This window comes from Eleutherodactylus coqui, chromosome 2, assembly GCF_035609145.1.
Source record: "Eleutherodactylus coqui strain aEleCoq1 chromosome 2, aEleCoq1.hap1, whole genome shotgun sequence".
Taxonomy (NCBI): domain Eukaryota; kingdom Metazoa; phylum Chordata; class Amphibia; order Anura; family Eleutherodactylidae; genus Eleutherodactylus; species Eleutherodactylus coqui.
Genome location: NC_089838.1, coordinates 197,595,807 through 197,618,795, shown reverse-complemented (window position 1 = coordinate 197,618,795; position 22,989 = coordinate 197,595,807). Strand labels below are relative to the sequence as shown.

Here is a 22,989-nt window from a genome sequence, read left to right as displayed (position 1 = left end):
TGTTTTTTTATTGTTTGTCTTTTTTTAAATTATAAACATGGGACTTTTTTTTTCTATTTATTTTTGCTCATTTTTAACCTTTTCTGTTTTTTGTCCCCACTGGGTGCTTGAACTTGCGATTGTTTAATCATTCACGCAGTGTAATGTAATACTATGGCATTACATTATATTGCGATCTGGTAGGCAATCAGCCACGGCAACGCTGGGGGCTTTCAGAAGGCCCAGGGCTGCCATGGCAACCAAATGGCACCTCACGTTCTCATTGCATGGGTGGGGACCTGTTCGATGGACTGACACCGGCATTTAAAGCGTTAACATCTGCAATCTGTGCTCAACCAACTGCATTGCATGGAGCGGGATCGGCTACCGATTCCTCCTCTATACAAATTACATTCAGTGCCATAAACAGGTTTCCGCTTTTTAACGACCGATGCCTCCTCCTCTGGATAGGTTATCAATGCTTGCTTGGTGTTGTCCGCCACAGGGACCCCCAGCAATTAGCCGCTTACCGTGTCGCTATCACTAGACCTGAACAAAATTAGAAATCTCTGATTTCCTTTGATCGTCTGTGCAGCACGAATACCCCTTCTTTGGCATTGTTTGCATTTGTGTAAAAGGCTATGGAACTTTTGTTCACATTTTTTTGCATCAAGTAAGTAAAAAATTAATTTAGCAGTTTTTTAATTCCGTTTTGAAACATTTGGCTCCGTATGTATTGTAATACATAGCCAGCTGCAGAATTCCGTTCAGTCACTTCCATGAGTACAGCATGCTGCGCTGTTTCGTTCGTGAAAATGCAGGTCGGAAGCTGAACGAGCCCCATTAAAGTCAATCGGGTCCATTCGGTGCCGTTTGCCTGCAGTATGTGCCAGATGTTCAGGGTTCCAGTATTTTCTTTGGTCGGCTTTGAGGATGAAGCCAAACAAAGGAGATCATCCAGGGTACAGATGTGGTTGGGGTCTTAGATGATCATCCAGGTGAAGGCTGAGCTGTCAGAGCCCAGCTCATTAAATGGACTGTGAACAGTATTCTGCAGCTTGCTATACATTTGGAATGCATGCAGTTTGCGGAAGTGAAACAATGCAAATTATTTCCAAAACTTTTTTTGTTAACTATATAATTAATGCATCGTTGTAAAACTTGGGTCTGAGGTGCATAGAAAATGTCACATGTCCCCGATGAGTATTTGGAAGCCTAAGTTGAAAAGTTTATTCAGCGTTTTTTTAATAGTTTTTCATAACTGAAAATCAACTTAATGTACTTCGCTTCTGGCCTTCAACATTTAAAAGACATTTTCTTGCCTTAGTGATTCTTGTTTACAAGAGGCAGGGAGCCCGTCCACACCTAAGGCCTTGAGCACTCGGGCATGTTTGACATCAGTTTTACAGAGAGGGACAAATCAGGACAAACAGACATGAAGGTTAGGAATCCTGGATTGCTCCATCGCATTATGGTAGTATTGTTTACTATGACATGGTGCTTCAGTAAGTCTTTACAGTGCCTATGGGACCATTATGAAGACCCATAGGCCCTCTGTCCTGATGTATGGCATAGCCACATGGATGAGTCCTTATAGCCCTCAGAGTTGTTCTGAGAGTTTGAGATGGTGTATCATTCCGTGGTGCTGTGTGTTTAGCTCACATAGGATTTCCTACAGTGGATATATTGTAGCAAACCCTCAGCTACGTAAGTTTTCAGCTTCTGAGTGTAAACAAGGATATTCCATTTGCTAACTGCAATGATAAATTGAAACAAAGCATCCAGAAAGTAACTTCTCAATTCACTTTGTATTAAGGTCTCATGTCCACAGGCAAAATTGAATTGCGGAATCCCTGCGGGGCACCCACGTGGACGATCCGCAGTTCAGTATACCTGCGGATGTCATTTGATCCCGGCGTGCGCATCGCATGTGTGGGTTCCCGCACGGATGGCTTCCATTGAAGTCTATTCAAAGGAAAGCAGGAGATTTGAAAAACATGAACTGTGCATGCGCGTGGCACGCCCCCGCAGTCCGCAGTGTAGAAGAAAAGAAGATCCGGACAGATGAGAATGTCCATGGCTGCGGGTACGGGTGGAATCCGCGCTAGTCCGTGGACATGAGGCCTAAAATAACTGAGATGTAGAAACAGCCAACAACGCTCCCTTTGGATACATTCACAGGTTGTGATTGTACTTCGGTTATTGCCATGTGTACATTGTTTTTCTATGCTTCATCTGTACTTGCCATGAAGGTATAGCAATTTGCTGTAACATTGAGTGCATGTTTGTGCGCAATGGTAATAGCTGCAACACATGAATGTACTATTGTAGATAGACTGCGGACAGTCTTCTCATTAGAGGCTACTGCTGTAAGATTCCCGTAGGCAAGCTTTGCCAGCAGGTTGGTGGCATTTTGTGCCGCGCTGAACATTTAAGAACCATTCTGATAGTCTATGAACTTTCTGCGGGTGCTGCCCCAGTCATCTGGGCTCTAGAAACCTCTAAGATTGGCCGGACTGCCAATCCCACTGGATGATTACAACATTCATTATCCAGTATCATCGGTATGAGAGCTGTTGCCAGGAGATACATTTAATATGTTTTCGGGCCATGTGGGATATTTAGGGTGTATTTTCACAAGTCCCTTTTTGCACCACAGTTTTTTATAATTGTAGCGAGTGCGCAGCAGGTTTGTCTAAACGTAAAATATACAGAAACTGCATCCTGTAGTAACACATATGTGTTTGCAAGCTTAATGGAAAAGTGAAGGAGTTTTTCTTGGCAACTAGTGAGGTTGCTACTTTTATTTTCCGTGGATCGCTGGGTAAACTATGGACACCAACTCCACTTCTTTGCTCTCATTTTGATGTATAGTAAGTATTGTGTGTACTGTTGCATACAAAAATAAGCGATGTGAAATACTTCTGTGTTGAGACAAACGTATAGTGAGAGAAACCTTTAGGCCAGGACTACACGGGGACATGCCATGGCCAGAGATCGCAGGGTCCCATAGGACAGTAAATGTCACCACGTTGCAAGCTGCACCGTGTTCCACCAAGTAATCCCCCATGTCAAACAAGGTGCAATGGACCATTCTTAGTGGAAAAGGGACCTGGCCTAAAATTTTGGATCAAAGTAAGCCAACAAATAGGTGGTATAAAGTTAAGTGACTACAGATGCACCAGATGTATCATCCAACATGAGCTGCTGTGAGTAAATTGCCTTGTGAAAGCTTACACTATTAATTATTTGACAATCCTAAATCTGCCCCATTAGTTTTATGCTCTTGAATCACTTTAAAGGGGTTGTCCCGCGCCGAAACGGGGTGTTTTTTTTTTTCAATAGCCCCCCCGTTCGGCGCGAGACAAACCCGATGCATGTGTTGAAAAAAAAAACCGGATAGTACTTACCCGAATCCCCGCGCTCCGGTGACTTCTTACTTACCTTGCGAAGATGGCCGCCGGGATCTTCACCCTCGGTGGACCGCAGGTCTTCTGTGCGGTCCATTGCTGATTCCAGCCTCCTGATTGGCTGGAATCGGCACACGTGACGGGGCGGAGCTACGAGGAGCAGCTCTCCAGCACGAGCGGCCCCATTCAGAAGGGAGAAGACCGGACTGCGCAAGCGCGTCTAATCGGGCGATTAGACGCTGAAAATTAGACGGCACCATGGAGACGAGGACGCCAGCAACGGAACAGGTAAGTGAATAACTTCTGTATGGCTCATAATTAATGCACAATGTATATTACAAAGTGCATTAATATGGCCATACAGAAGTGTATAACCCCACTTTGTTTCGCGGGACAACCCCTTTAATCCCTTCAAACACGGTGAACCGGACCTTACAGTAAAAAAAAAAAAAAACAATCCTTACCTGACTTTTAGCCCCATATACACACAAAGATGATTGCTCAAAAGATGGCTTTTGAGCAATCATTTTGCATAAACTATTAATTGGTACGAATGCCAATTAGCAGCTTATTAATGTGTGTGAGCCACCTGGAGCTATATTTGGAGAACAGCGAGTGGTCTGTTCTCTGAATACATTCCATTTGTTCTGCCGTGGGGCTGACAGCTGAGACAATGTTATCAGCGCTCTCTGCGAAGAACATAGCATGCGGTTCGTCTTATCAGCTCTTCTGCCGAACGATTGATTGTATGCTGAACATAAAATCATCGTTTGGCAGAAAAGTGAAAGAGGGGCACATTTACATGCAATGGTTATCGCTCAAAAGATGGCTTTTGAGCAATAATCGTTGTGTGTGTAAAAGCACCTTACGAGGTACAGCAAGCACACACAGGTGTTCAGTTGTCTACATCATTTTGGCCATGTACTGTCCATAGCTGGGGTACGCCACCTTTCTTGATCCAGCGCCACATTGTCATACTGAAAGACTCCCAAGTGCTGCAATAAAATGTAGTGTTACCATATCAAAAGTTTATGCTATAAATGTTAGGTGCGACTTGCACTTGTTGGGAAGATAGGGGTCCCCTTTTCCCCAGAGAGGAAGAGACCATAAGTGCATGCTGCTCTCCATTGTACATTATGGGTGGTAACACTTCACAGCCCCCATATCCTACAATGGAGAGAGCTGCATGCACAGATGCCCACCGCTAATTCATATACTTCTCTAGAGTGCTGAAGAGACCTCCTTCTTCTGATACACAGGTGACCCAGACATTGCTGCAGAATGCACCATTAGTACTTACCTTACGTAGATCCTCTCTGTTAGCAGCCATTTTTGTGTTCGGATAGTTGGCAGCTACATAAAATGGCATGATGGGCCACATGTGGTGCAACCGTGCTCTATAGGATGCTATGTAGTCACAAGTGTATTTACAGGGTGCAGATTTTATTGATTTTGTCTGTTTGTGTCTTGCAGTTGGCTTTAGCAATAGCGGATCTTGCCCTGCAGATGGCTTCTTGGAAAGGCTGTGTGCAAACCCTTGTAGAAACGTAAGTACTTGCCTCCAGCCTCTGCTGAGCTCCTCTGTCTTCCATGATGCTGACTTGTTCCCCACTAAGCTGCTGTTCTCTACAGGTATAGTAATGATGCCTCGTCGTTACCCTTCCTCTTGGAGATCCTCACTGTGCTGCCTGAGGAGGTGCATAGCCGATCCCTGCGTATCGGTGCTAATCGACGCTCTGAAATCATTGAGGACTTGGCCTATTACTCCAGCACTGTGGTTTCTCTCCTGGTATGAGCATTCCTTTCACCACTGATATTGGCTTGTATCTGATGTTGCCTGTTTGTTCCTTTATAAGGCCTGTTTCACATCCACAGCGGAGCCCCCGGCTGGAGGTTCCATCACAGATGCGGCTGAAAATACCCGAAGAAAAAGCGCTGCATGCAATGCTTTTTCACCGTCTGAAAACCAGGCAGCTGGGCAGAAGACGGACCCCATTGTAGTCAATGGGGCCCATCTGGCGCTGTTGGTTCTGTCCAGAGATTGAATCATTCGTCTGTGGGGATTCCCCTTTCCTGCTTCCTGAACAGAGCAGGAAAGCGGAATCCCCAGCGCAGGTGTGGGACCACCCGAAGTGAATGTTTTCTCACAGATCTATAGTACTGCTTAGTTTGAAAGGCTTTGTTCTTGGCCAGTGGTTGGCAGCCTGTAGTTCTCTAGCTGTTAGGAAACTACAACTCCCAGCCTGCAGGGCGATGTGTCACAACTGCTTAAACACTGCAACACCAATGTGTAGGACGATGCATCTAACTTGTTCTAGTTCATGTACGCAATTTCAAAGGAATCTTGTTTTCTTTGGATACAATGGATGGTGGGTCTCCACATTAAGTCTAATACACCCCTACATCGGGAATGTTGTGTCCACCTGAAGGCTCCATTTCTGTCCCTTCTTGATTAGATAGATAGATTCTTGCTGTTTAGTTTCTACAGATCTGTCTTGCATTGTTCTAGCTCCGATTTGATATTTCGATGTATAAGATGAAATGTGCTAATTGTAATTTAATACTAGAAGAACATAAGGGTCTTTGCTTTCTACTCTGCAGATGGACTGCGTGGAGAAATCTGTTGGCAATGAGAAAATGCTGATAAAGACCTTTAGATGTTTGGGCAGCTGGTTTAACTTGGGTGTCCTAGACAGCAATTTCATGGCAAACAATCGACTCTTGCTGCTCCTCTTCCAGGTCCTGGTAAGTCGTCACAAGCCTGTTTAGTGCTACAGTGTTCATACCTTCCTAAACTCTTCCTGTCTGCGTTGTTAGACTGTTGTCGTCTAGGCTGGATATGGCTTGTTGTTGACACTGTTTGTTCCACAGTAACTTTTGCCTTGTGACATTGCAGTAGTCCAAAGAAAACTGTGGTGTTTTTCACCGCGTCCTACAACATACAAGTTGTATACTTCATAAGGCTGCATTCACACAGGGCGGATTTGCCGCGGTTCTGCCGCAGCAGATCTGCCCGCGGCAAAACCGCCCGCGGCCGCTAATCTCGGGATTAGCCAGCCATGTGGATGAGATTTCTCAGAAACCTCGTCCACACGGGACGGCTAATCCGCTGCGGTAAATCCGGTTGAAACCGCAGCTGCGGCCGCAGCCGCGGTTTCAAAAGATTGAGCATGTCTGTTTACAGTCGGTTTTTTGTTTATTTATGTTATGGTCGCGCTCTCCTCTATGGGAGAGACGGCCACAACGGAAAAGCATGCGGCCGGACCGCTTCAAATCCGCCGCGGCTTAAACCGCGGCGGTTCTCCCGGCGGAAATCTCGCGGTTTTTGCTGCGGCCAAACCGCGAGATTTCCGACGGGAATCCGCCGTGTGTGAACCCTGCCTAAATGTTATAGTTTGTTGCATAGTGGTGATCTTAAACCATTCGCTTATTCTGGGCCTTTCTCATGGATGTGCTCAAAGCTCCCTAATGTTTTTTTTCTTTGATAAAAGCCACATTGGCCTATGATTTTCTTCAGGAGGAGTTGAAGCTTTTATTTTTATTAACTTTTTTTTTTTATTGGAGTGGATGAATAGAAACTTTTTTTTTTTTTTTTCTTTTAAGGGGTCTGAGAGATATCTATATAATATTTCTAACTGTGATCATTCAAGGTACAATGGCCTCATGATACAATATTTTTAACATTCAATGATCTTATGCCCTTGTAAGTTAAAACCAGGTAAATGTCAGGCAGTCCTGATCTGTGCACTCTTCTGCTAAATCCAGCCAATCAGCATAGGCATTTCGCTGGTAGAACAGCAGTGTTACTGAAGTCTGCATTTTGCATTAGATTTGGTTTTCATTTTGGGGTTTCAGGACCAATAAGCAAACTTCCATACAATGTTACATAGAATGGACATACTTGAACCAATGGTTTGTTTGAGGGACTACTGCATGTTGTTTTTTTTTGTGTGGGTGGGTAAGGGGGGCCTTTCTTTTTTTTTTTCTAAATTACATTTTCTCTTTGAGTTACTAGGGGACTTGATGCAGCGATCCTTTGCTTTGGTAATGCCTTGTTATACAAAGTATTCTAAAACATTACTGCTGGAGATGAGCGAGTATACTCGCTAAGGCTAACTACTCGAGCGAGTAGTGCCTTAGCCGAGTATCCTCCCGCTCGTCTCTAAAGATTCGGCTGCCGGCGCGGGTGACAGGTGAGTTGCGGCAGTGAACGGGGTGGGGGTGGGGGGGGGGGGGGGGGGAGAGAGATCTCCCATCTGTTCCTCCCCACTCTCAAAAGCCCCCCCGAATCTTTAGAGATGAGCGGGAGGATACTCTGCTAAGGCACTACTCACTCGAGTAGTTAGCCTTAGCAAGTATACTCCCTCATCTCTAATTACTGCCTGTAAGTTTGACAAACTCCTAGAAGGCAGATTCCTCTTGCAATCATGGGGTCCTTTATCAATCCCTCACCTGCAATGGCAATACATTCCCCTGCACACAACTAAATTATGAGGCTTCATAGATGCCGGGATTGCTACGGATCCTGACATCTAAGGGGTTAAACAGCCAGATTCTGAAGTAAGTCTGATCCTAGCCATCGCAGTGGGATGTTCGCTGTATATTAGAGCCAATACCTGCTGCGGATGGCACAGACACAACCACCTGCGGGAAAAGGTTACCTATTAACCGTAACGTTAGGAAAAGCTTTATTGCAGCATGACCACATGAAGTGTTTTGTGTTTGCAGCAACAGGACCAGACCCCTTCCAATCTCCATGAAGCTGCTTCTGACTGTGTCTGTTCTGCTCTCTATGCTATTGAAAATATTGATACTCACCTGAACCTGGGAACACAGCTCTTCCAGGGAGTGCTCACACTCGAACCAGCGTATCACATGGCAGTCGCTCGAGAAGATATGGACAAGTAAGAAACGGGAATACAATAACAGGCTGGTGTTGACTTGGTGAAGGAGTAATTTGAAGGTGACACAGCAGATGTCGTATACCTAATGCCCTTTTGTGTACATTAAAATGTAATAACTACCCATAGTTCGCTCCTGTGGTCAAAGCAAGAGTTAAAAACCTGAGTCTGCGCTACTGCTAGCTCCCGATGGCAGCATGTCCTGCCTGAGATGTGTCCTCCTTGAGACTTTTTTTTTTCCGAGAGGAGTTGTTGGCTGTCCTATTTCACAAGGCTTGTAACTCCATAGAGTTAAGCAGTAAGGATTGCTTTCCAGGAAAACCTTTTTTTTTTTTTTTTTAAACAAAAATTCTACTTCTAATTATGATTGGATGGTTTTACACTTTGGTCCTGCCACATGTAACGGGCTAAGTGGGGTGTTCGGCTCAGTTTTCAATTGGTTATTAATGGCCGATCATCTTCGTAGGTAAACTGTGTGCAGTTGTTAATGTATAGACTGTTAATGGCTGCAAGATCCTGTAAGTAAACTGTAGTTTACCCGTCAATAACAGCTGGTTAAAGACGGTGCCGTACAGCATGTCAGCGTAGTTTTTGGTCGCAGCGAGTGAATATAGCCTCACATCTACCTAATATGTGGTTTGTTTTTTTTTTTAAACCAGACTTGAGGTGTGCGTTAATGTACACTAAAGGATATATATAATATGTTACTATCAGAACGGGTCAAGAGTTTGGTTTAATGCATGTGTTTCTCCCCCTCCTCCCCGACCTCTTCCCACCCCGCTGACACTGCCCCCAAGGGGGACCACTATTATTATTTTTGTTTTTTCTTCTGTCCCCCCCCCCCCCCTTTTTTTCCCCCTTCTTCCCCCCCAGTTATATAAAAATGTTATGCAAAATATGAATCAGGATGACTTATACACCTATGATGCTAAAGTATCAAAAACAACTGTAATGATAAGATTTGTCCTGGTTTATCTAATAAAAACAAATTAAAAAAAAAAGGATATATATATAATGCAGCTATATCAGTTGTCAGATATGATTTGCCTCAAAGCTGATGCTAAAACTGTCACTTTGCTATTGACTGAGCGTGCTGGCAATCTGTTTACTAGAATGTAATTTAAATGGGACAACTAATATTGCTGTTGCAAAAATAACCATAGCAATAAAACTGAAAAGTAACAGTGTAAATAAGTAAAACACATCGATTCATTAGAAAATTGTATGTAAGCATGCTCAGATGCCATACACTCATGATTTCCTTTTTAGACAGTGCTTTACTACCTTTGGTTTAATCAGATTAATTAAAGTGGAATATAATGGACTTTATAGCTGGCTGTGTACTGTAGACTAGAATAAAGCTGGCTGAACCTTCTGATTTAGGCCTCCCTCACACAGGCGTTTGTAAAAACCCAGCGTTTACTGCGGTTCCATCAGCGTTGGCATGCATTTTGCCAGCATTTTGGCTGCGGTTTCAGCACAGCTGAAAATGTAGCCAAGGAAGTTGGAAAAAAAGGAATACTCACCTAGCAGGCGCCGTCCGGGTCCCTGCCGCTGCTCTCCAGACTTCCTGCAGGCTTCGGTGAAATTGTCAGCCTCCTACAGACCATCTCTTGCTGGTAACAGGGTTTAAACCCTGTCCCCAGCAAGAGATTACTCTGATTGGCATTGTGTTTTTTTTCACGTAGTGTTGCTTGGGAGTTTAGCGCTATCCAAAACGTGGCACCAAGTTGTTTAAAAATGCTGAAACACCCCAAAATAGAACGTGCACCGCTGGAAAGCGCCACGATCGAGCGGCTGTCTGCGCCTGTGGGAGCGGTCCCTTTGAAAACAATGGGAGCATTGTACCGTGATTAGCATGGTGCTGAAAGTGCCACGCTAATTGCGGTAAAAATTGCCTGTGTGAGGGGGGCCTTAAGCAGGATCAGCCAAGAATCTAATGTGTGTTTTGTAACATGCGCGATCCTATGTTACTTCTGTCCAAGGTGTCCTATTGAAATAACAAGGCAGGAGAGATAGCTGTGGGCTGATCATTCACCATCTTGGACATAGCCTTCAGAACTTGTTACCTGAACACACTGTTGATGGCGATCTCCCATGACTACCACCCTTCCCATATCAGCCTATGTACACTACCAGATAAAAGCTGCTAACACAAACCTGGCCATGCTTATCCCTTATGTGGACAAAGTATTAGCGTCCCCGAGCCTTATTTCACTTTACAAGGAGCATTGGGGGGGGCAGTCTCTTGAGTTAGTCAGTGGCATTCAGGAATAGTGGTTATGGTTAGCTTTAGAAGGGTTGACTTCTTACATTAACATAATGCTGCATTTGTATATGGATAGAAATATACATTTTATCCACTTTTTTGTACTATAAAAACTGTATAAAAAAATATATATAATTTACATATATACTTGCTGGTGCCTTTTTTACGTCTAAAGGTTTGCATTTAGTCTTTTTAGTTTGTGTAAAGGCCTAAATGAGCCTCATAAAATGGTAACCTGGCCAGATCTGTTTGATTCAGTGCTGTCTGCCAGCTGACTCAGGCTTTGCTTAAGCCCCATTCATTTGTGTTGTGCCATGTTATACTGGCTGGTGGCATTAGGCCTCATTCATCCTATTTTAGAATGCAAGTGAGAATGGACTTCCTCTAATCTTTTGTAGCGATCAGCAGTTTCATGTAATCAGAAAACAGGAACAAGTGCACGCCTAGGTTTCATAACCTTCAGCCGGCGTTATGAGTAATGCTCGTCCAACACAGTTTCTTCTCTGTAACTAAGTTTCGTATGGCATCCTCTATGGAGGACACTTCCATGATGTGCGCTGGTAATATACACACATAGCATTCCGAGTATAATCTGAGCCATGCCGTTCACACGGTTGGTTTCACATTTCTTTATTGACAGCCCAGTGCTGTCACCCAGTTAAAGCTCTTATGTCATTTTGCTCTATTCTCTAAAAGGATTTGACCATTTAAATTCCGACACTATTAGACATCCTATTGTCTCAAATATCCTTCCTTACTATGTCATACATAGATATTTTTTTCCAGTATGTTCCTGTTTATATTATTGTCCAACACATTTTAGGTCAATGAGTAAGTCTGATTAATGCAATAATTATGTCATCGCTTCTTAATAGCTCTTCATCGCGATCTAGAAGTATGTTGATTTCCTTTTGAGTCGCTATGGCACAACATCAATTCATAGTCCGTTTTTTGTCGAATGCACAAAGTGTAAATGTTGTCTGCTTCCCCCTGGCAGCGGCTTGAAGGTCTGCTCACAGGATGATATCTTAGATGTACGCAGCATAAATGACATTAGACACAGGCCACATGATCCCTCCGGAGCGCATGCAGCACATCAATCATTCAAGACTGCAGGCTAGGTTATATTACTGTATGATGGAACTGTGTGCTGCGTGACAGCTATGTGTATGAAGCATTGCTTTCCCTTGGAACCGCACATTTACGCCAAGTACGTTAATTCTCTCTCTTTGTACTTTTCAGGGTGTTGAATTATTGCAGGATGTTTACAGAACTGTGTGAAACCTTTCTAGAGAAGATTGTATCTACTCCAGGTCACGAGCTAGGTGACCTCCGAACGTTGGACCTTCTTTTGATTTGTGCTGGTCACCCACAATATGAGGTAGCTTTACCCACGTACACTTCAGACAGTAAAACTCAGATCTTCGTGGACCTCGGTTATCGGATCTTAGTTTTATCCATTTCATGTGGAATTGTGTATAAACACGACCTCCAGGAGGGCAGCGCTAAATAAAATGCTAGAATGCCATTTATGAACTGCTTTCAGCTCCTGTTGCATATTCCATGTGGTGTATGCCAAACGGGTCTTTAATTGGCATATACCAGACCCGTATACGCCAGCATGCCACCCCCCCCCCCCCTTTTTTTTTTTTCTTTGGTGGATTCCATTATTGTATGCTATGGGATCCAGTGCAAAAATAAAATGTATGCTGTCCAGCTATTAGGAAATTCTCCCTACGTATAGCTCTGCAGAAGCTTGGTGCGAACAGGGGTGTATGCTCCTGAGGCTTTTCTCCTAAAATGAGGACTTTCCTAGTTTGGTTTAGGTTCTGTTTGCTCAGTCTTCTGGCTCGTACATTATCAATTAGAGTTAGATGTGGCAAAGAACTACACACCAAAATCATTACTTACGGGGAAATGGTAATCTGTGCGTGTAGATGGAGGGAGGCAGAGATTTTGCTCTACTTTTAGGAATACCTGAGGTTGGGTGTTTCCTATTTCCTAAAGTGATGACACGTCAGTAGGATCCAAAGGATAAGGCTATATTCACATGGACGAGCGCGATAATCAGGCATTCCGGTGTGTATTTTACAGGTGGATGCGAGGTGTTTTTCATGCAAAAATCCCTCACATCACTTCTGGGAAATTGTGATCTTCTGGTGCTTGTTACATATGCGTCGGATGATTGGCAAGTGTTTCCCATTGATTTCAATGGGTATCATCACATGGCACTTGCGTGCACATTGCACAGCATGCAACGTGTTTAACTGTTCCGTTGAAAACTCTAGTAACAGAAGGCCTGTGGATCCTAAGAATGTTATAACATGACGGTTCAGATCCGAGAAAGATTGGGTGCAGTTATGCTTCTAACTTCATACAATCTATGTGTTATCACAGAAGTAACTTTTGACATATTGCTATTTTTTTTGACCTGCAGGTAGTTGAAATTTCATTTAACTTCTGGTATAGACTGGGAGAACATCTTTACAAAATAAATGATGCAGTGCTACACAGTATCTTCAAACCTTACATACAGAGGCTTCTGCACGCTCTAGCACGGCACTGTCAGCTGGATCCAGATCATGTAAGTAGTATTTAAGTTAATTTCTTGTTAGGCCCCCTGTCCACGGCAGTGATTTCAACGGCGGTAAATCGATGGCGAATCACGCCGTCTGAAGCGTTCCATAGCGTTGCTATGAAGAGCGCCTTTTCCCTGTCCACGAGCAGAGAATCATTGCGATTCTCCGCTTGTAGCCGGCAATTCGCAGCATGCTGCGAATTGCCGCCATTCTCCGCGGTCAGCCCATCTGTCACATCAGCTGACCAGCAGAGGTCTGTCTGCCAGTTCCTGCTCCCAGGCGGTGGAGATCCGCCACGGGATACTGCAATGCCTGTGGACAGGGGGCCTTACAGGTATAATTAGTTGTTGATGGATTGTCATAGTGTAAAGCTTCTAATGCCTGTTTGTCTGGCATGTCTTGTATCTACAAAGTGTTCAGCAGACTAGTGGTGGCCGAATTATGGTCTCAAATGGGATGCATGACAAGCAGTGGAACAGCTTAGGCATGAATATCCATAGGTCAAACCTTATTACGTGGCTTTATTTAAGGGACATTTACATGGGATTTTTATCGCTCAAAGTTCGTTCAAACAAAGTAAATTGAGTGCTAATCATCTGTGTAAATGCAACAAAATCGTTTAGTATTCGTTCACTTCTCATTATCGCTGACTTTCAGTCAGGATAAAAAAAACATCGCTGGAAGGCAGGATTCTCGTGAGTACAAACGCTCGCCGTTTCACTTAGAGGGTGAAGTGCTGTCGAGAAGCCCACGATCCAGCGATGTTCTCTGCTTGTCTAAACACTCTGCACGAGCGCTAACGACCTTGGCCATGATGTCCGCAGTCGTTTAGGCTACTGTTCCATCTAAATGGGACATTAGTCTTCAGTCCCTCCTTGGTTTGCATTTTTTTTCCTAGCAAGACCTGCCCTTGGGTCTGGCAGAGTATAAACCAAGAAATCTCACATTGCAAATACAGCCATGTAAACAATCCACATTTTGTGTATTGTATCCTAAAAGTAGAGCCAGTATGGTGCCTCTGTTATCAGCAACATGAGGGGCTTCACCTTCCATTCTCTTATATCTGTGCATAATGAGACAGCAAAGAGGGACCCCACTATATCAGATTGTGGCTCCTCTGGGCCTTATGAGCAGACACAGTGCCTTTGTGTACAAGAGCTCTCCTCTGTCTCCAGGCAGACGCTGAAGGAAATGTGGCCACCAGCAGCTTTACCTGGCGATGGAACCCAATAATTTCAGAAGTATTTTGTTTTATTGACTTTACATTATTGGGTCTATAGGCAGGTAGCAGAGCAAGCTTTTTGGTAAAATCTTTAGATTTTAAAATGTGTTGTAAGAACGGCTCATGTAATCACATGCAATATGCCAGCACTAGTTTGATCAAATATTTACTATTAGATCATCTTATAAAATAATAATGGTAAGTTCATGTTATTTTTCCTTCCCAGGAGGGAGTTCCTGAGGAAACGGATGATTTTGGAGAATTCCGGATGAGAGTTTCTGACCTAGTGAAGGACCTGATCTTTCTGGTGGGCTCTGTGGAATGTTTCGCTCAGGTGTGTTTTATTCCTGGCCGATTAAATAATTATACTGTTTATGCATTTATATGGCTAGCAAGTCATAAGGCCCTTTTATACACAACGATTATCGCTCAAAAGCCATCTTTTGAGCAATAATCGTTGCTTGTAAATGTATGCCCATCGTGCACTTACCGTGAACTTTTCGTCCATAGCTGAGTTCAGCTCAGCTTTAAAACCCGTTGTCCCTGATAAGAGGGACCGCACGACGAGTTCTCCGCTGGCAGCGTTGATAACATCCTTTCAGCTACTGTCCCACTGGAGAACAATAGCTATGTACTTAGAGAACAGACCACCTGATGTTCTCTAAATACATGCAAATGAAGCTACTTAGCTGCTAAGAGGCTGATTAGCTCATTAGTAGTGAATGCAAAATGATCGCTCAAAACTATCAGTTTCTGATGAATTTTGAGGTATCATCTGTGTGTATAAATGGTACATAATGCTAGCCATTTAAACTGTACACATTGAATCTGTTATCTAACAACTCCTTATGATCCTTTTGTAAGGCTCTGAGCTTAAATACTGTGGACATCATGAATAAAAACTATTGCAGTCAAAACAGGATTTGCTTGCCTAGTAACATATCAGATATCCTCTCTCTATTCCAGCGTAGGCTGTAACTTCTGTGTGCCAAGTGTTTCCTATGGGCAACACTACTAATTTTTTTTTTTTGCATTCACTTTTACACGAGGCGCTTTATGTAGAGGTCTTATATAGATTCCTTATATCAAAATTAATTTCTCATTTTTTATAGTCCACAATTTCTTAATCTCTTGCATTTTCAGGGGAATGAAAGGCTGTTTGTGTAATAAATAGACTAGCCTGAAGACCGTAACGAGAGCCCCTCATTATTAACTCTCCATTCCTACTAATAGAGGCGTTCATGAACTCTCCTATCCCCATTACATCCATATGTCCACCTCTCCGTTCTGGTAAATGGGGGCATTTATGGACTCCCACCCCATTACATCCATATGCCCACCTCTCCATTCTGGTAAATGGAGGTATTCATGGACTCTCCCACCTCTTCATTGTGATTAATTGAGGCATTCATGGACTCTCCCACCCCATTGCATCCATATAATCACCTCTCCATTCTGGAAAATGGAGGCATTCATGGACCCCCCCACCCCATTACATCCATATACTCACCTCTCCATTGTGGTTAATGGAGGCATTCATGGACTCTCCCACCCCCATTACATCCATATGCCCACCTCTCCATTGTGGTTAACGGAGGCATTCATGGACTCTCCCACCCCCATTACATCCATGTGCCCACCTCTCCATTGCGGTTAACAGAGGCATTCATGGACTCCCACCCCCATTACATCCATATGCCCACCTCTCCATTGTGGTTAATTAAGGCATTCATGGACTCTCCCACCCCCATTACATCCATATGCCCACCTCTCCATTGTGGTTAACGGAGGCATTCATGGACTCTCCCACCTCTCCATTGTGGTTAATTGAGGCATTCATGGACTCTCCCACCCCATTACATCCATATGCCCACCTCTCCATTGTGCTTAATGGAGGCATTCATGGACTCTCCCACCCCCATTACATCCATATGCCCACCTCTCCATTGTGCTTAATGGAGGCATTCATGGACTCGAACCCCCATTACATCCATATGCCCACCTCTCCATTCTGGTTAATAGAGGCATTTATGGACTCGAACCCCCATTACATCCATATGCCCACCTCTTCATTCTGGTTAATGGAGGCATTCATGGACTCTCCCACCCCCATTACATCCATATGCCCACCTCTTCATTCTGGTTAATGGAGGCATTCATGGACTCTCCCACCCCCATTACATCCATATGCCCACCTCTCCATTGTGCTTAATGGAGGCATTCATGGACTCGAACCCCCATTACATCCATATGCCCACCTGTCCATTCTGGTTAATGGAGGCATTCATGGACTCTCCCACCCCATTACATCCATATGCCCACCTCTCCATTGTGCTTAATGGAGGCATTCATGGACTCTCCCACCCCCATTACATCCATATGCCCACCTCTCCATTGTGCTTAATGGAGGCATTCATGGACTCCCCCCACCCCCATTACATCCATATGCCCACCTCTCCATTGTGCTTAATGGAGGCATTCATGGACTCGAACCCCCATTACATCCATATGCCCACCTGTCCATTCTGGTTAATGGAGGCATTCATGGACTCTCCCACCCCATTACATCCATATGCCCACCTCTCCATTGTGCTTAATGGAGGCATTCATGGACTCTTCCACCCCCATTACATCCATATGCCCACCTCTCCATTGTGCTTAATGGAGGCATTCATGGACTCGAACCCCCATTACATCCATATGCCCACCTCTCCATTCTGGTTAATGGAGGCATTCATGGACTCGAACCCCCATTACATCCATATGCCCACCTCTTCATTCTGGTTAATGGAGGCAATCATCGACTCTCCCACCCCCATTACATCCATATGCCCACCTCTTCATTCTGGTTAATGGAGGCATTCATGGACTCTCCCACCCCCATTACATCCATATGCCCACCTCTTCATTCTGGTTAATGGAGGCATTCATGGACTCTCCCACCCCCATTACATCCATATGCCCACCTCTTCATTCTGGTTAATGGAGGCATTCATGGACTCTCCCACCCCCATTACATCCATATGCCCACCTCTCCATTGTGCTTAATGGAGGCATTCATGGACTCGAACCCCCATTACATCCATATGCCCACCTGTCCATTCTGGTTAATGGAGGCATTCATGGACTCTCCCACCCCATTACATCCATATGCCCACCTCTCCATTGTGCTTAATGGAGGCATTCATGGACTCTCCCACCCCCATTACATCCATATGCCCACCTCTCCATTGTGCTTAATGGAGGCATTCATGGACTCCCCCCACCCCCATTACATCCATATGCCCACCTCTCCATTGTGCTTAATGGAGGCATTCATGGACTCGAACCCCCATTACATCCATATGCCCACCTGTCCATTCTGGTTAATGGAGGCATTCATGGACTCTCCCACCCCATTACATCCATATGCCCACCTCTCCATTGTGCTTAATGGAGGCATTCATGGACTCTTCCACCCCCATTACATCCATATGCCCACCTCTCCATTGTGCTTAATGGAGGCATTCATGGACTCGAACCCCCATTACATCCATATGCCCACCTCTCCATTCTGGTTAATGGAGGCATTCATGGACTCGAACCCCCATTACATCCATATGCCCACCTCTTCATTCTGGTTAATGGAGGCAATCATCGACTCTCCCACCCCCATTACATCCATATGCCCACCTCTTCATTCTGGTTAATGGAGGCATTCATGGACTCTCCCACCCCCATTACATCCATATGCCCACCTCTTCATTCTGGTTAATGGAGGCATTCATGGACTCTCCCACCCCCATTACATCCATATGCCCACCTCTTCATTCTGGTTAATGGAGGCATTCATGGACTCTCCCACCCCCATTACATCCATATGCCCACCTCTCCATTGTGCTTAATGGAGGCATTCATGGACTCGAACCCCCATTACATCCATATGCCCACCTGTCCATTCTGGTTAATGGAGGCATTCATGGACTCTCCCACCCCATTACATCCATATGCCCACCTCTCCATTGTGCTTAATGGAGGCATTCATGGACTCTCCCACCCCCATTACATCCATATGCCCACCTCTCCATTGTGCTTAATGGAGGCATTCATGGACTCGAACCCCCATTACATCCATATGCCCACCTCTCCATTCTGGTTAATGGAGGCAATCATCGACTCTCCCACCCCCATTACATCCATATGCCCACCTCTTCATTCTGGTTAATGGAGGCATTCATGGACTCTCCCACCCCCATTACATCCATATGCCCACCTCTTCATTCTGGTTAATGGAGGCATTCATGGACTCTCCCACCCCCATTACATCCATATGCCCACCTCTCCATTGTGCTTAATGGAGGCATTCATGGACTCGAACCCCCATTACATCCATATGCCCACCTGTCCATTCTGGTTAATGGAGGCATTCATGGACTCTCCCACCCCATTACATCCATATGCCCACCTCTCCATTGTGCTTAATGGAGGCATTCATGGACTCTCCCACCCCCATTACATCCATATGCCCACCTCTCCATTGTGCTTAATGGAGGCATTCATGGACTCGAACCCCCATTACATCCATATGCCCACCTCTCCATTCTGGTTAATGGAGGCAATCATCGACTCTCCCACCCCCATTACATCCATATGCCCACCTCTTCATTCTGGTTAATGGAGGCATTCATGGACTCTCCCACCCCCATTACATCCATATGCCCACCTCTTCATTCTGGTTAATGGAGGCATTCATGGACTCTCCCACCCCCATTACATCCATATGCCCACCTCTCCATTGTGCTTAATGGAGGCATTCATGGACTCCCCCACCCCCATTACATCCATATGCCCACCTCTCCATTGTGCTTAATGGAGGCATTCATGGACTCGAACCCCCATTACATCCATATGCCCACCTGTCCATTCTGGTTAATGGAGGCATTCATGGACTCTCCCACCCCATTACATCCATATGCCCACCTCTCCATTGTGCTTAATGGAGGCATTCATGGACTCTCCCACCCCCATTACATCCATATGCCCACCTCTCCATTGTGCTTAATGGAGGCATTCATGGACTCGAACCCCCATTACATCCATATGCCCACCTCTCCATTCTGGTTAATGGAGGCATTCATGGACTCGAACCCCCATTACATCCATATGCCCACCTCTCCATTCTGGTTAATGGAGGCAATCATCGACTCTCCCACCCCCATTACATCCATATGCCCACCTCTTCATTCTGGTTAATGGGGGTATTTATGAACTCTCCCACCCCCATTACATCCATATGCCCACCTCTCTATTCTGGTTAATGGGGGTATTTATGGACTGTCCCACCCCCATTACATCCATATGCCCACCTCTCCATTGTGCTTAATGGAGGCATTCATGGACTCGAACCTCCATTACATCCATATGCCCACCTCTCCATTCTGGTTAATGGAAGCAATCATCGACTCTCCCACCCCCATTACATCCATATGCCCACCTCTCCATTGTGCTTAATGGAGGCATTCATAGACTCCCCCACCCCCATTACATCCATATGCCCACCTCTCCATTGTGCTTAATGGAGGCATTCATGGACTCGAACCCCCATTACATCCATATGCCCACCTGTCCATTCTGGTTAATGGAGGCATTCATGGACTCTCCCACCCCATTACATCCATATGCCCACCTCTCCATTGTACTTAATGGAGGCATTCATGGACTCTCCCACCGCCATTACATCCATATGCCCACCTCTCTATTCTGGTTAATGGGGGTATTTATGGACTCTCCCACCCCCATTACATCCATATGCCCACCTCTCCATTGTGCTTAATGGAGGCATTCATGGACTCTCCCACCCCCATTAGATCCATATGCCCACCTCTCCATTGTACTTAATGGAGGCATTCATGGACTCTCCCACCCCCATTACATCCATATGCCCACCTCTCTATTCTGGTTAATGGGGGTATTTATGGACTCTCCCACCCCCATTACATACATATGCCCACCTCTCTATTCTGGTTAATGGAGGCAATCATGGACTCTCCCACCCCCATTACATTCATATGCCCACCTCTCTATTCTGGTTAATGGAGGCAATCATGGACTCTCCCACCCCCATTACATCCATATGCCCACTTCTCCATTCTGGTAATAGAGGCATTTATGGACTCTCCCACCCCCATTACATCCATATGTCCACCTCACAACAAGCTGTAATAAAGTTTTGGTAAAAATCTTCTAAATGTTGTTTGTCTTTCACCATGCTATTTGCTAAGCAGTGACCAAAACGCGACCAGGCTATTGGTTAGCCACAGAGTCCTTGTCTGGCGGATGCCTCTGCCCGTTCTGTGCAGATCCATCCCAGCATTTAGTTCCATGGCGTACATCAGTCCCACCTGTTGGGGAAGATACTGGTTTCTTGGCATGAACTTCTTTCATTTTTATGGTGTGCTTTACAGAGCTTTTCCATAAGGGTGAGCAAGAAAAAGGAAGTCTGACTTGGAGTTTCTCTGTAATATTTAATGCAAGATAGTGGATTTGTAGAGATGCCAAGCAAAGGTTTGAGTGGGAAAAGTTAGAAGATATGCCAACGTCTCATTGGTGAAAGTCAAATGCTGGCAACCCCACCAGACTAGAACTAAGCGGGAGCAGTGTTAGGTGCTTTTACGCTTCAGCTCTTGTGGGGTTTGTGTTTTTCTAAAGGCGGCTCAGTTGCATACGTTAGCGAGGGCAGTTTGTGACCTGAATGTGTGAGTTGGTGTCCCCACTCAACACAGATGCCTGGAACAGTAGCAACAACTACTCCCACCCAACTCCCTGGTGTTTACAAGTCAGCCCTTTTACTTTCCATATTAGTAACTTTTGAGCTTTTTCCTAGTAGTCGTAACATGGCATCTCCTGCTCCCCTTCCCAACAAGTGCCTCTATTTCTCTGCTCTTCCCCAAGTACTCAAAGCCCCCCCCAACTTTCCTCTAGTAATTGGAGTACTAGTCGATCTTTCTCCCAGTAGTCAGAGCTGGGCTGCTTCCTCTTTCCACTATTCAGTTTTAATCCCCCTTTTTTCCAACTGCAGCAGTGCCTCCTTGTTCTCCCAAAAAGGAAACTCTCCCCACTGAGCTGCACCTCCCTTCTAACATGTGGAACAGCAGGGCTGCACCCCTTCCTCATTATATTCTTCACCAACATGCTTCAGCAGTGTGCCATCTGCTGGTCACTAGGCTATATAACAGCAGCCTACTCCCTGCTCAGACAGACTTTTCTGGAACAGATGAAACTGGATGTCATTAACTGATCCGCTCCATACACTTGGCAGCAACAGACTTACAGTTTTAGATTTAGGGGCCAAAGGGCGCACAGGTGATATTATGTTTATGATATGTTTACATCTTGGAGCCCTATTTCTGAATAGACCTTTTGGTGGTGGGTTTTTTTCTTCTCAATAGTTTTAAACATTTATGGAGGGAATTTATTTAATATTGGTCCGTTTTGTGGTGGAAAAAAAGTGAAAGTTTTGATGTTAAATGTGCTAAAATTTACGACTTTTCTCTGTACTTTTTAAAAGTGGTGGAAAAATTGGGCATTTAATGGGAGGAGCTTGGGCTTCAACAGCTGGACACATTGCTAAAGTTTTAAGGCAGAAAATGGTGCATAAATGTCACAAGTCTATACCTTTTTCACAGCATGCCTAGGCTTTAGTTTTCTAACTTAAAGGCCGGCTTCACACGAGCGTGACGGGCTCCGCTGTGGAATATTCCGCAGTGAAGCCCGTCACGGCGCCCCCCAGAGACCCCATACTTACCAGCGGAAGATAGCGTGAAGACGCTTCCCCGCCCACCGACGTCGCGTCATGTGACACGCCCACCGCGTCACATGACGCGGCGGCGGTAGGCGGGGAAGCGTTTTCACGCTATCTTCCGCTGTGTTACAGCGGGAGATAGCGTGAACGGACGGCTTCCATTGACTGCAATGGAAGCCGGCAGCGCGTACACCCGCGGCAAATAGAGCATGCTGCGGGTGAGGACGGGAGATTTCACGGTGCGAAATTCCGCGGTGGAATTCCGCATCGTGAGCATTGTGCTATTAGGTTCAATAGAACCTAATAGCAGGGGGCAACGCAGCGGATTTTTGCCGCGAATTTACGCGGCGTAAATCCGTTCGTGGGAAGGAGGCCTTAAGACACAAAATGTACCAAATTTAAAAAAGCATGCCTTTTTCATAATTTTGGTGTCCTTTTTGTAACAACCTTCAGTTTAAGATTAACAGTCTAATACATTTCTTGTCAAATTACATGTGTTCATTCTATCTCCAGTTGTATTCTACCTTGAAAGAAGGCAATCCACCATGGGAAGTCACAGAGGCCGTCTTGTTCATCATGGCTTCCATTGCCAAAAGTATAGATCCGTAAGTATTGCACTGTGGGAAATCGGCACAAAAGGAATTGATCTCTATTGTGCTGCCAAAAAAGGGTCAAACAAGCTGTCAAGTATAATAAAGCCTGGTAGAGCTATATGAAAATGGTGGCATCAATAGCGATCTTAAACCAATGAAAGAATGAATACACTTTGTATTTTTTTTTTTTGGGTGGGGGGGATAATTTGATATTAATAATTTCATAATTTGCATGAACGTAGCTTTTTTCCTCCAG

At 45.0% G+C, this 22,989-nt stretch overlaps 1 protein-coding gene across 4 annotated transcripts in view; it reads left to right on the top strand.

Moving 5' to 3' along the window:
- Window positions 1-22,989, top strand: part of TNPO3 (transportin 3) — a 43,160-nt gene that overhangs the window by 6,424 nt on the left and 13,747 nt on the right. For all 4 annotated transcript variants that reach the window (XM_066592187.1, XM_066592186.1, XM_066592185.1 and 1 more), the window contains exons 3-10: window positions 4,863-4,936; window positions 5,022-5,178; window positions 5,991-6,134; window positions 8,118-8,293; window positions 11,802-11,940; window positions 12,997-13,143; window positions 14,587-14,694; window positions 22,654-22,745. In XM_066592187.1, coding sequence (XP_066448284.1) covers window positions 4,863-4,936; window positions 5,022-5,178; window positions 5,991-6,134; window positions 8,118-8,293; window positions 11,802-11,940; window positions 12,997-13,143; window positions 14,587-14,694; window positions 22,654-22,745 — 1,037 coding nt within the window. The remainder of the gene's footprint in view (window positions 1-4,862; window positions 4,937-5,021; window positions 5,179-5,990; window positions 6,135-8,117; window positions 8,294-11,801; window positions 11,941-12,996; window positions 13,144-14,586; window positions 14,695-22,653; window positions 22,746-22,989) is intronic.